Below are 15,261 nucleotides of genomic sequence, written 5' to 3' on the forward strand. Positions count from 1 at the left end.
GTTTAATATGGCGCAACCCAGAAGCCATCTTACCTGACAACCGACAGTGCGCGCTGAGACGACTAATTTCCCTGGAGAAGAAATTATCCAGAGATGAAGCCCTGAAAACAACCTACACCGACAAGATTGACCAGCTGATATCCAAAGGCTATGCAAAAAAACTGTCAGATAGAGAAACATCCACGCGTACACCCCGACAATGGTTTTTGCCACACTTTGCAGTGACCAACCCCAATAAACCAGGGAAAATCAGAGTGGTATTCGACGCAGCCAGCCGATGCCACGGGACTTCACTCAATGACCAGTTGCTCACAGGACCCGACCTGCTGTCATCTCTCCTGGGAAACATCATGCGCTTCAGTCAGAAGACCAACAGTCACAGCGATTCTTGTGGCGAACATCAACCAAAGACGAACCCGAAACTTATCAAATGACTTCAATGATGTTTGGCGCCACCTGTTCCCCAAGCAGCGCCCAGTTTGTCTTGAACAAGGTCGCTGAAATATACCAGCACGAATACCCATCCGCCGCAGCAGCCGTTCGCACCAAGTTCTACATGGACGACTACTTGGATGCAGTAGATACTCACCAGGAAGCTGCCCAACTCACCCAAGATGTGAGTGCCCTCCTCGCGAAAGGAGGGTTCCATTTGACCAACTGGGCATCCAACAAACCAGCAGCTATTGCCAACTTTCCTGACGAAGATCGCACCAATACCACCATAGCCATCAGCAACGGGAGTCCAGAAACAGAACGAGTACTCGGACTAATCTGGGACCCATCCACGGATCACTTCCTATACTCATTTCACGAGATGACTCCATCCGAAGCTACTACATTACCAACAAAACCACAATTGCTGTCAACAGTTATGAAGATTTTCGACCCCGTGGGCTTCATCGGCTGCCTGACCATCAGAACAAAAGTACTTTTGCAAGAAGTATGGCGATCAAACGTCGGCTGGGACGAGTCTATCACACCCGAACACGCGCAGAAATGGACAAGCTGGTTGAACTTACTGCACACGAACAGCATATCAATCCCGAGACGTTGCCCCTACAACAAACAAAGCAACGTAACCCTACATCTCTTCTGTGACGCATCAGAACAAGCCTGCTGCGCCGTAGCCTACTTCACCGAAGACATAGAAGGGAAAATACAGACGACATTCCTTGCAAGTAAATGCAAAGTTGCACCACTGAAACCTCTCTCCATTCCCCGCCTCGAATTGCAAGCTGGCCTCATTGCAGCAAGACTCGCCCAAACCATCCAGAAAGAGAGCACAGCCAACATCCGCCGCACATGTTTTTGGACATTTAAAGGCACCCACCACTGTCCCATCCCGGTATAGGTGACTTATTGTCACACCTTCGGGACTCTCACAAGAAGCTAATTTTTTATATTAAAGAATTCGAAATTATCAATAAAAGACTCTAGACCTTTAAATGTCCCTGCATGTTGTGTTAGCGAGCACTATGCAGAGGATGCTCGAGTTAGTTGTGTTAGACATGCACATGCGTGTTAGTAGCACAAAACAAATATATATAGACGAAGATATATTAGGAGTGATCAGGTCCTCAGCAGTCCCAAAGGCGTGCGACCGGTCGCCGATCAGCCCACAGATGAGTTTCCATCACCGCCCACCCCACGCCGAGGCGTGATTATGCTCAAAGACCCTAGGAGAACAGATGGGTTTTGATCTAACCGAAGAAAAATAAACTAAAAGAAGAGCGTCACACGTCAACGGGGGGTGGGGAAGGTGATGTAGTTCACTGCGGACGTCACGACGAGCCAGAGCATCCCAATTGGGGGAAAGCTGATTATCTAAGACAATGTCTTATCCGGGGGTCTGGAAAATTCGGGCTTCATGCAGGGACTGGGGTCTTTATGCCTCGCCCAAGAAGAGGGCTAGGACAAGACAAAACACAAAAGGAGTTCAGTTCCCACCTGAAAAGGAGACAATGTAACATAGAAGAATGAGCAACAAAATACAAAATAATAAAAGGATTACGAGTAATAGATAATTTTTTTGGACAGACTCCACAACAGTACTATGCTGGTTACGCACTGACCCACGAGCCTACTCAACATTTGTGGCCAACCGACTAGGAGAGATTGACGAGCTGACCAGAATACCCGACTGGAGATGGGTACCTACGAAGCTCAATCCCGCTGACATCGGCACACGGGACCTCGAAGTACCCGACCTGACACCAGAAGGAAGATGGTTCACCGGTCCATCCTTCCTCACCCACTCAGAAGACAAATGGCCCAAAGAACGCGCACCCGCCCATAAACCTGATGACCTAACTCTGGAAGTCAAACCTCTCTACGTCGGACTCATCACCGAACGAGGCGAAGCTCTACCAGCAGTTGAACGGTTCTCATCGTGGCACCGACTGATCCGCTCGACTGCCTGGGTTCTCCGCTTTATCAGACGATGCCGGATGGGCCCCAACAGAACCCCGGAGGGACCACTAATAGCTGAGGAAATAAAAGCAGCAGAACACAGATGGATCAGGAGGTCACAGGAAGACACGTTCAGTTCGGACCTACACACCATTCAAGAAAAGAAAAAGTTACCCGCCAGCAGCCGCCTCAACGCCCTGAACCCTTTCTTCGGACCTGACGGTATCCTCCGAATGGGCACACGTCTGCAGACCTTAGAGAAGGCTAAGAGAGTAGCCCGGACTCCTATCATCCTGGATGGCGACAACGCATACACCCGTCTCCTGATCAATCACTACCATAAGAAGGCAGACCATCCCAGCACGGAGAAAATAGTAGCAGAAATACGCAGCCATTTTTTCGTGCTCAGACTACGTACAACAAGCCGAAAGATTGCGCACGCCTGCCCCATGTGTTACATACGACGCAGTAAACCCAAACCACCCCAGATGGGCGTACTACCACCACCACGTCTGATACATCACATCCGCCCATTCACACATTGCGGGCTTTTGGAGGAGGCCCACCACTTCCCCGCCCTGTTTTAGGTACTGATGGTACCCCTTCAGAGCTCTCGCAAGGACGCAATTTTTTTTGATACAACGAGTCTACATTTAAAATTTCAAAACAAGACCTCCAAATGTCCATGCATACAATGTTATTCGCAGTATGCAAGTGCTGCGTATTAGTAACCTGTTAGTAAAATCTACTCTATTTGGTTAGTTTACCAGGTCATATGTACAAGGTATCAACAATAAAGGGTAAAAATAATAATTTACAGCCACCTGCAAAAATGAAAAATTATGAGACAAAAGAAAATGGTGAAATGTACACCTCATTTTTTGTGAGGGGGTGTCGTCACCCACTCCCAGGCAGTCCTAGGGAGAGAAGCAGGGCATTGGATAGGTTTCACGAGGATCAGGTTCCGCGCCCCTAAGCCAGGAAACCGGTTGTGCCTCGACGAAAGATGTAAGTTGGGGTTGGGAAGATCCCAAAGACCATGAGGAGAAAGCGTCGGAGAACCTGGAGGCAGGGCGGAAGGTCACCAATTAACGATCAGCCCATCCTCAGTCCCGTTCCTGGCCTCAGGGGAGGCACTGATGGCAGACGACGGCACCAATCCCTCATCGCGAAATGTTCGTCCAAGATGGGTATGCACGGACGAGGTCTTATGCCACCCCAGAGTTGGAGTACACCGGACAGAACAAAAAAAAGAAATCAGTTCAGTTCTGCTACCAGCAAGCACTTAACTCTGTAAAAACAATAATACAAAACACAATAAAAGAAGAAAATTGCGAAATAGATTTATACTGTCGCGTTATTTACAGGTCATCCTCGAAGAAAAAGAAAAAAAGGTAGATCATTATAAACAATAATTATACATGAAAGAGATATACATAATGCCAATAAATCTAATAATAACAAAATAAACAGGAAAATCTAATAATAACTATATCAAAAGAATTTTACAAAATTTACATATAGCGGTATGTTTACAGTAATATAGTCCCGTAGTCCGATGAGGCCAGGAGCAACACCTGGCATTAAAAGCTACTGATTTTAATCTCAATTCTCGACTCTAAGATCAGACCATCTCTCGACCCAGATTTTTGTGTACTTCCTCAAGCACTCGAAATTCACCATGTTCGACACGAGATCAGAATTCCAAACTGGTCTCGTTGTTACTTCCAAACCGGCCAATAATTCATCTCTTGCATCCGTCATAATCTCACAGTGCCACAGAATGTGTGTGGGGACAGGGAGAGTCTGTGTAGTCTCCCCCTGAACTCACCATGTCCTGATAATATTTGGGTCATGTGGTGATCCAATTTGATGAAAGCTCCTTCCATTCTGATTTTAACTGATGGGAAGAAGGAGAAGGTCCATCTTCTCATTTTCGACCTATCCCATCGAGACTGCCACTCGTTGAGTGATAAGTCACTCATTTGTTTCAGTAGACCAGGGAGAGTCCCTACCCCGCCCGGCGTAAGAATTACGCCGAGATGTGTAGCAGGTAGTCCTCTGGAGAACTTCTTTTTTGTTAACACTTCCCTAATTTCCAAATTGATTGGTAAAATACCGGCCAACACGGGCAAAGCGTCCGAAGCAACAGTTCTGTATGCACCGGAAAGCGCCAGCAAGGGGGTTCGCTGACCCCTCTTGAGAGCCGAGAGTATAAGCGAATTCTCCAAACGATGCTCCCACACAGAGGCGGCATACGAGACTTGCGCCACGTATATACCCCTATAAAGTAGTCGCAAGGCAGGGGAACGCAACCCCCACTCAGCTGTAGAGATTCTTCTCAGCTTAAAGAAAAGGGCCTGGGCCTTGCTGGAGACCTCTTTAACGTGAGTTAAGAAGGAGGACGATCGATCTAGAGTGACACCTAGATATTTGACTGAGTCTGCAAAGTGAATAGTGGAGGCTCCCATTTTGATGGAAGGGTTTCTTCTTCTACTGAGGAAACCTTTCATCAAGAGTCCCACGGTCTTTTGGGGGGCAAAATTCAACTTGTTTCTCACACCCCAGCTTAGGATTGCACGCAAACCTTCTTTAGCCTTTCCTTCCACTTCCCTTCTACTGTCCCCCGAGACCAAATACAATTTATCATCAGCGTAGTCGACCGATGTGCATCCTTCAGGTAAGGGTAACCTGGATGAGTCGTCAAAATCAATATTCCAGTATTTAGGTCCCAAAATGGAGCCTTGCGGGCATCCTTTATCAATCTTCCGGACTATTTTTTGATCCCCATAAACGATCTCTATTGTACGGTCGTTTAGATAGTCACAGTTGATTTTGAAAAGGTCTTGTGGGCAACCTCTATTTTTAATTTTAGTAATCAACATCGGCCACCACGCATGATCGAAGGCACCAGTGATATCTAAGAAGATTCCAATTACGTACCTCTTTGGACAGACCTTCACCCATTCAAGCGCATACATGATGGCATGCTCGGTAGATTTCCCAGGGACAAAGCCAAATTGCCGCTCACATGCTGGGGAAAGAGTTTGCTGCAACCGATTACTCATGAGTGTTTCCAAGATTTTGCTAAAAACAGGCAGGATGGTAATCGGACGGTAGGCCTTAACGTCCGTTCTTAGTTTATCGTTACCCTTTGGGATAATCTTGAGCACACCTCTCTTCCATTCCGTAGGGAAAACTCCTCTACGCAGACATGTCTCCATAACCTGGAACAACTCTTCCTTGGCATGGATCCAGACATTCTTCGCTATTATACCGTTAAGTCGATCATGCCCTGGTGCCTTTTTCGGACCCAAACCCTTGATTATAACGTCAATTTCGGCCTTAGAGATTTTTAACATTCTGTCCTCATGGTTGAGGATCCTAGGTGGAAGCCGTGACAGAGCTCTTATCTGTTTGTGGTGGTCGTTTTCCCCGGTTACTGAGTCTAGTGGAACTAATTTGTCCAGCAAGGTATTAAGAGTGCTGGTCACATCGGTACTCTCAGAGTTCCCATCGGGATTATCCGATATGATACTAGTCAAATACCGGTCAGATCCTTTTCCCGTTTTTTCGATTGCGCTGTGGATTTCCCACGGGTTGGCGTTACCCACTTGTTTAACCCAATTATTCCAAGCAGTTCGTTTTGCTGAGAGGATAGCCAATTTGAAGGTTTTCCTCGCCCTACTGACACGTGTCTTAAGAGATGTAATCATCTCTTGCGTGCCCCCAGTCCTCTTAAGGGATCCGAGTGCCCTGAAAGCCCTCTTGAATTCGCCCTTCAGCAAAGTCAACTCACTCGACCACCACGGCGTTCTAATAGCGGTTTTCGGGTTTGATCTTCCCAAGGACCGTTCAGCAGCTGACACTACGGCCGCGTTAAAATAGTTCCCCAAATTATCCGGATCAATTGCTGCTACGTTATGAAAACCCCTTAAAGTGTCACGTAGAGCCTCCCCAAAGTTATCCCAATTCGCCCCTGTGGTTTTAAAGTTCCAGGAGGTTCTCGGAGCTTGGGTCTTCTGGACCCCCACAGTAAAAGTAATTAGTCTGTGATCAGAAATTATAGCGCTTTCATGGACCATCCAGTTAGACATCCTGGCCACAACTGATCCAGAGCAGAGAGTTAGATCTATGTTGCTCTCCCCATTTGTGTTTGCGAAAGTGGTTAAGTAACAATTTTCATTTAAAAGTGATAGACCTTGCGCAGCAATTAGGTCTTCAACGGCGTCTGATCGTTCCGTTCTGTGATTATTATCGTCAAACCACATAGGGGAGCGAGCGTTAAAGTCACCTCCAATAACTATTGGTTGATGATCTGGCGTGTAGGTAGCACAGATCATCCAGGGAATATTATATTTCCCTATGAAAAATAATTTGTGGATTAATAAATTATCTCTGCAGGGAGAAAAAATAACAAACCAGTCACCAAAATACAAATGAACAGAAAAACTCACCCAAGAATGGCATTCACAATTGAGGACTTCTATTTTTTGTCATCAGATTCGGTTTCAGGAAGCAATCAGCAATCACTTTGCATTTGCACTAGATAAGGTTATAACCAGCTCACAAGAGAGAAGAATTATTAATGTCTAAGATGAATCAGCACATTGATTTAATAACACACAGCCGATATTTGTAACATCTTATTGTGACAAAAAATCTGTTTTAGTAATTTTTGTCTTAAATAGACCTCTTTTGACGAAATATCACAATCTCAGATGAATCTACTGAACAGATGTAAAAGGTGGCCGCAATTTGCTTATCATTCACCTGCAGAGAAAATACTATCCGAAATTGACAAGAGATGTCTCTTTTTGTCCATTCTATATCTTAAAAATCAATTCATTAATTTATGTTTATATATTAAAAATAATTTTAAATTAAGTTTTAAATCTAATGCTTCTCCATACTCCCCGCCTTGGAAGTTCTCAGAACTTGCAAAGAAGTAAGAGAACAACGCACAAATAAATAAACGTCAAATCATTTCAAGTGACTCTATTCACATATAATATCCAAGAATTACGTCGGAAGGTCACAAAAAAAAAAGCTTTCAACAGAACGAAAAGTATAAACTTAATAAAGTTCAACTGACAAGAGTACAATTAACTGTAACGGAATATCATGGCATAGTCGGAGATAATTTGAACTACCAAAAAAAATAACAAAAAATAAAAACAAAAAATAGAAGTAAGCAAATTATTGAGTCGGAAGGGGATATAACTTGATAACCGGTCGTTTGAAGAACCCAAATCGTGTCTTCACCGTCGCAACGCGAACAATTTTGTCCAATCCGGGATGGACCTCAGTGATTACACCCAAAGGCCAGTTCAACGGAGGGGAATCTTCCTGTCCCACTAGAACGACAGTTCCGATCTCAATCGGATGATCAGGGGTAGCCCACTTCTGCCTGACTTGCAAAGTGTGCAGATACTCCACACGCCATTTTTTCCAGAAAGACTGAACCATACTATCCAATAATCGTTTGCGCTGAGCGAAATTAATTTTACTGCCCGTCGGGATAGATGCAGGTAAGTATTGTAATGGTGTAGTCATTAAAAAATGCGCAGGTGTTATGATTTCCGGATCAGGGTCGGAAGATACAGCTGTGAGCGGGCGAGAGTTCATTATGCACTCTATTTGCACCAACACAGTCTGAGGCTCCTCATAAGTGAGAAGCTGACTTCCGATCACTCGGTATAAGTGAGTTTTCATGCTTTTCACGTTAGACTCCCACATACCTCCGAAATGGGGTGCGCGTGGTGGAATCATTTTCCACTCGATACGACGCTTGGCGAGTTCTCGTTTTAAAAACTTGTAAAGGTCATCCAATTGTGCCTTTGAACCCACGAAATTGGTACCGTTATCCGAATACAAGCACGACACAGGGCCACGCCGTGAAACAAAACGGCTGAAAGCAGCCAGGAAAGCATTTGAAGTTAAGTCAGAGACCAACTCAATATGAATGGCCTTAGTCACAAGGCATACAACAGACAAATATATGCCTTCTGCGAATGTTGTCCTCTCCGACGAGCAAGCGTAATACGTAGAGGACCCGCGTAATCAACACCGGTGTGAACGAAGGCTTTTGCTTCAGTAATACGATATGAAGGTAAATCTGCCATCTTTGGCGTAGGATGTGATGGATTTGAGCGGAAGCAGCAGTTGCATTTCCGCACCCTTGCCCTAATAACCGTCCTAGCATCTAATATCCAATAGCGCTGACGTAATATAGACATAAGAAGTCCTGGACCGGTATGACAGTTCATGACATGAAAGTGATCTATGATAAGATTTACAACACAGTCATGTTTAGGTAGTAATATCGCATGTTTAACCTCAAAAGGTAAGTCCGATTTAGAAAGGCGTCCCCCGATACGTAACAAATTGTCCTCATCAAGAAATAAAGACAAACCCTGAAGCCTTTTGGAGTGGAATTTGCCTTTCTGAAGTGCAGCAATATCATTTGAGAAATGAGCATTTTGCACGGAACGAAGTACAGCCTTTTCAGCAGTCACAAGATTATTGACAATTCCAGAGGAAGGTGATATCTTTTTTATGAATCGGAGAATATAAACGACACTCCTTAGTAGTTTATCCCAAGTGGATATACGCTGGGCCAGTTCACCCAGAACCGATTGTTCACCCAGAACCATTGCAGTGAGCACATTAACTTTGTGTTCAGGCATTTCACCGGTATTGGTGGGGCGAAACGGTTTTACTGGCCATTCCAAAGGTGGGTGGCGAATCCATGATGGGCCGTTCCACCATAAATCATGCGAAACGAGTTGAGAGGGTAGCATGCCACGAGAAAGGCAATCGCTCGGGTTTTCACTACCGGCGACATGGTAAAAATTTTCCGGAGACAAATTTTCCTGGCACTGAGCTACACGATTGCTAACAAACACCGACCAACGATGCGGTGAGGAATGTATCCAGGAGAGCGCAATGGTAGAATCTGAAAACGCGTATGTTCCTGAAATAGAAAGACGCGCACGATAATTATCTTGCACCGTCCGTATTAATTTTGACATCAAAACTGCGGCACAAAGCTCCAAACGAGCGAGAGTTGTCACTCTCGTGGGAGAAACCTTTGATTTTGCACACAATAACCTCACTGAAATATTTCCAGAGAGATCAGTGGTGTGCAAATAAATCACGCAGCCATAACCATTCATGCTCGCATCGCAGAAGGCGACAACGAGCACTGTACTGTCCTTTAGGACGCCAACATGGCGGGGGATTTTTACTGTCGAAATTAAAGGAAATTCCTGTGTGAGAGCCGAAAACCTTTGAATAACGCTCTCAGGGGGTATATCATCCCAACCAATGTTGCACAGCCATAGCTCCTTAATAAGTAATTTCGCATACAGAATGACAGGGGCGACCAAGCCGAGAACATCGAACAAGCGGGCTACTATGGAGAGTATGTTCCGCTTCGTGCACTTCTCCTGAACATAAGAAGACGTAAAGAAGAAGCTGTCATCAGCTGGTTCCCACGAAAGGCCTAACACCTTAGCGGCATTGTTAGAACCAACAGTAAAGTCCACTGGGCTTCGGTGAGAATCTGGAAGATTCTCAAGTACCACTGAAGAATTACAAGTCCATTTTACCAAATCAAAGGCACCGGACTTAAACAACGAGATCAATTCTTGCGACAGACGTACGGCACTGGGTTCATCTACAATAGAATATACCAGGTCGTCCATATACAACTTAGACTCTGCCACATTGGCAGCGTCCGGAAAATGTTGTCTCATATCCTGGGCCAACTGTCGAACAGTGCGCATTGCCAAGTATGGACTAGCTGTTAGTCCGAAAGGGACCCGATTGAATTGAAAGGTTTGTATGGGATCGTTGTCCGCGAATCGAAATAGAATTTTCAAATATTTGCGATGCTTGCTTGGAACCTCAATCTGCAAATACATCTGCTTTATGTCTGCAGTAATAGCAATGGGAAAAAGACGAAAGTCTAACAGAAGCAAAAAAAGATCGGCTTGCAAATTCGGACCAGTATAAATCACGTCATTTAATGACAATCCTGTATGTGTCTTAGCGCTCGCGTCAAGTACAATCCGAGGCATAGGTTTATCCGGGCGAGTGACAGCGTGATGCGGAATGTAATATCCGTCATCGGTAATATCCGACCTTGAAACTTTTGCTAAATAACCGTTTTCAATGTACTCATGAATAACTTTATTATAATTCTCCCGCAAAGCCGGTGAATGTTTAAATTTTCGCTCCAAAGCCATAAATCGGCGCTGAGCAGTAGCAAGGGAATTACCCAATTGCTTCGGGTCTTTACAGAAAGGTAAAGCAACAGAATACCTCCCGTCGACGGTGCGAGAAATGGATGATATAAATAAATTCTCACATTCCGTCTCTTCCGGACTTAGAAATTGCATGTTGGGTATTTCCTCTAACAGCCAAAATTTTTGTACTTAGTCATTAAGCGCAAGTGCCGAAAATGACGTACTTGTATTAAGCACATTACTAGGGTAGTCACCCATTAACACAAAACCGAAAGCTGTTGCTAATGCCGGAGGTTCGCCGTTACCAGATTCAACCCTGTTCCCTTAATAAATATATGGGAACAGTTGTGCACCTAATACTACATCCACGCATCCAGGAATATTCCAAGTTAAGTCAGCGAGAGGTATACCCTTTAAGTAACTCATATCACCCTTGGTTATATAGTGATTAGGTAGCTGATCTGTAATACTGTCAATGACAAGCGCATAAATATTATATTTATTATTCGGGTACACGCGGGACTCAATGTCCAAATAAACGTAACCCAAAATTGGTTTGGATGCTGAACCGATTCCTTTTACAAAGGAATTGTTTAAAGGAATTATTGGTAAGTTAAGGATCTTGCAACAATCAACAGTAATTAAATTGTTCTGTGAACCGTTATCCATTAAGCACCGAACAATAACTTTATTTCCATTTTTACTCTTTGCGAATACTTGCGCGGTTGATAATAGAATCGTATTATGTGTCGCTTTCACAGAAAGGGAACATGAGTTATTTATGTTTAGCGGAGGTTCTTCTAATTGTGTATCACAATTTTCAGATGTCCCTGTAGATGTTCGCGACGTGTGTGCGTGGGTACTTGATGGAGTTTTAGCATTGTTATCAGCACTGCCAAAATGCAACAAAGTGTGATGACGTTTTTTACAAAACTCACAAGTTAAAACCGATTTACACGCGTTTATTGTATGCCCTCCACTAAGGCAATTTACGCAAGCATGTTTTGACTTTATAAATTCAAAACGCGCCTGTGAAGAGCTCATATTTTTAAATTTAACGCAATCTTTAATTGTATGATTAGTTTTATTACAAACAAGACAACAATTTGTGCGCGAAGCCGTAAACCGAGGTACATTCTCGTTGCTAGCAAGGAACGATTTAAAAATTTTATTAGAACGAAATGACGACGTGGTGGACAGTTTTTTACCGGCTTCATTTGAATTGCCTAAACGTTCTAAAATCTTAACCTGATCTTGAACAAACGAGACGAAATGAAAATGTATCTACTGAAACCACTAAACCACCTTATCAATCTCAGTCTGACTAAAGGCATATTCCCAACAAATTATAAAAAATCTATAATATCCCCTATCTTTAAAACCGGCGACCCGCAAAATGTTTCAAATTATCGACCGATATCACTAATATCGAATATAGCAAAAATATTTGAAAAGATTGTGAAAAAAAGGGTTGTTGATTTTCTAGAAAACAATAAAATATTACATTCCAATCAATTCGGATTCTTAAAAACAAAAAGCACACAAGATGCAATAGCAAATGTAACATCATTTATATACTCTGCACTTGATGAAGGAAATAAATGCGCAGGAATATTCATAGACCTAAGAAAAGCTTTCGATAGTATCTCACACGCAAAGCTTATCAAAAAACTGAAATTAAATAACATCAATGATAAAGCCGTCCAATGGATAGAAAGTTATTTGAACAATCGTGCACAATTTGTTAAAATAAATGACCAAACTAGCGACCAAGAAACATCAAATTTTGGTATCCCACAGGGCACCGTGCTTGGACCAATATTGTTCATTTTGTATGTAAACGACATATTTATTCAACCATTGCATGGCCAAATTATCTCTTACGCTGATGATACAGTCCTTATAATAAAAGAAAAAACTTGGGAAAAAATTAATCTAAAAGCTACAGAAGACATAAATAATCTAAAAATATGGTTTGACAATAACCTCTTGTCGTTAAATAGTGATAAAACATAAGTCATTCCTTTCGAAATTAACACTAACATTGTACCTCCAAATCTTCAAATATTCATACATAATCATTCTCTCGCACAACACGATACTAATCACTGCCAACAAAAATGTTCACTTCTGAAAATAACGGATAAAATTACATATCTTGGAATAATCATAGATAAAAACCTAAAATGGAAAGATCACATCGACCATACAATAAAAAGAATTAGGAAGTAAATTCATATATTCTTACGGATACGAAACTTCTTATCAACGAAAAACCTATACTCAATATACTACGCATTAGTACAGTCTATTCTTCAGTATGCCATTATCAGTTGGGGAGCAGCTTACAAAACTAATCTGACCCCCATAGAAATTGTTCAAAAACTAATAATAAAAATTATACTAAAAAAACCTCCAGACTTCCCAACTGACAGCATATTCGAAGAATTCAAAGTTCCAACATTTAAAAACTTATTTATAAAAAACTCAATTATACAAATTATAAAAGAAAAAGATAAATACGCATTCATAATTTTATTACATCTTCTCCCATTCGAAACCTTTCAAGTAAATTATATCCATATTTGTTTGTTTTTTATTTGCTCTACTATACACTTATAATTGTATGCATATACCTACTTACTACTTTTTATACATAACACTTTGTTCCATCTCAGATCTTATTATTTCTTATTCATGTCGATATTGCTAAATTCTATTAGTTTTTGCTTTTTACAGGTGCAACTCTTATTTTGTTATTATTTTTTTTTTTAAATCTCTGTTATAATGTTCTTTACCTCACGAGTAAGTTACACTCTAATTTATATTGGTTTATCGATTTGTTAAACACACAATTAATACTGGGTTTAAACACACCCACTTACTTACTTTTTATGTTGAACTTTCTTTTACTTACTATTTCATGCTTGGGTATATTTTATATTGAATCCATCTTATTAGTGTTTTGCTAATTTGCACAAAAATTTTATTATATGTGTTGCTTTCTTACAATTAACTCCATTTATCTTCTTATGTTCAATTATTGTAATCAATGTAAATGTATATTTTCATGTAAAAGCCCATAAGGGCGTAAATAAAATAATAAATAAATAAATAAATAAATAAATAACTGAAAATCGTACTAGACTTAAACATGTATTTGTGTGCCCCAAATTAAACACTTCTTTTGCACAACACCATTATACTCACCAACGAAAATTCTTTTTCAATAACCTACCAATAGAAATCAGAAGCATTAGGAACAAAATTCAATTGTTGAACTCCATCAAAAAGTATTTTAGAGAATGTCACACTAAAAATCTTACTTGTTTTTCTTCTTACTGAATACATATATGTTTACATATTTTAGTTAACGGGTCTGATTGCCATGTGTCTATATTACCTACACATACATATATATTGAAATACATGATTACAGTAAATAGTAGTTGTAATTATATGAAATGTATTAACTGTATTAACTGCATTGTATTAACTGTACACGTGACTTTATTTGTACATAATATGTGAAATGTTAACTCTTCTTCCATCCACAAGCTAAGGCTTTTAATGGAAGACCAGTAAAATTATAATATACATATTTGCTTGCATCAATAAATAAAAAAATAAAAAAAAATAAAAAAATAAAAAAAATTGATAATTTTCCGCGATTTTCCTTGTGAAGAAAAGTTTCGGAGATTTTTACGCCGGAGCGAGGTTTTTGGTGACTGTTCTCACTGGAAGCGAGAACTGAACATTGCGGGCTGGATTATTTCGGTCCTATGACCATAACAGTCGGCAGACACAGAGAAAAACGTTACGGAGCCATCTTCACCTGCCTCTCAACACGCGCCATCCACCTGGAATTAACCACTCTACTGTCAGCTGACTCCGCAATCGTGGCCCTGCAAAGAATGACCACACGGAGAGGACAACCAACTGCCATATACTCTGACAACGGCACAAACTTTCATGGAGCCGACGCTGAAATGAGAGACGCCCTGATGTCACTGAGCCAGGATACCAAGATGATCGACGCAGTAGCCACCCAAGGCATAGAGTGGCACTTCATACCACCAATGAGTCCCCACATGGGGGGAGCGTGGGAGAGATTAGTGAGGTCAGTTAAAAAGGCCTTAAACGCCACGCTCAAGGAAAGGACGCCTAAAGAAGAAACTCTACACACAGCCCTTGCGGAGGCCGAATTCATTGTGAACAACGGCCACTAACCCATATATCGGTCGACCCACGAGACGAAGAACCCCTGACCCCCAACCACTTCTTACTGGGGTCAGCCGGGAAACGCCCTCAATTATCTTTCTACAAAAAAACAGAGGAAGAAGTATGCCTCCGCCGTCAGTGGCGTTTTGGACAACAACTCGCGGACGCCTTTTGGAGAAGATGGCTGCGCGAGTACCTTCCCACTATGGCTGCCCGTCAAAAATGGCACCATCCGACTACACCAATTAGAAAAGACGACCTAGTAATCATCATGGATCCAGCACTACCCCGGAACAGCTGGCCACGAGGCCGTGTCATCGAAGCAATACCTGCAACCGATGGTCAAGTCCGAACTGTTCGGATCCAAACAAGCACTGGA

General features: G+C 42.2%; 2 protein-coding genes across 2 annotated transcripts; both read left to right on the forward strand.

The window, feature by feature from the left end:
* Positions 1-442: 442 nt before the first annotated feature.
* Positions 443-9,920, forward strand: LOC149414387 (uncharacterized). The gene is made up of 3 exons (XM_089644153.1): positions 443-1,304; positions 2,038-2,783; positions 9,783-9,920. Exons 1-3 carry the CDS (start codon positions 443-445, stop codon positions 9,918-9,920), a joined length of 1,746 nt encoding a protein of 581 aa, XP_089500279.1.
* A 4,523-nt stretch (positions 9,921-14,443) lies between these two features.
* On the forward strand, positions 14,444-14,890 carry LOC149414388 (uncharacterized). The gene has a single exon (XM_089644154.1). The coding sequence runs from the start codon at positions 14,444-14,446 to the stop codon at positions 14,888-14,890; it is 447 nt and encodes a 148-aa protein (XP_089500280.1).
* Positions 14,891-15,261: the final 371 nt, after the last annotated feature.

The sequence above is a fragment of the Hesperophylax consimilis genome, chromosome 20 (assembly GCF_061612785.1).
Source record: "Hesperophylax consimilis isolate HC1 chromosome 20, BYU_Hcon_1.0, whole genome shotgun sequence".
NCBI lineage: Eukaryota > Metazoa > Arthropoda > Insecta > Trichoptera > Limnephilidae > Hesperophylax > Hesperophylax consimilis.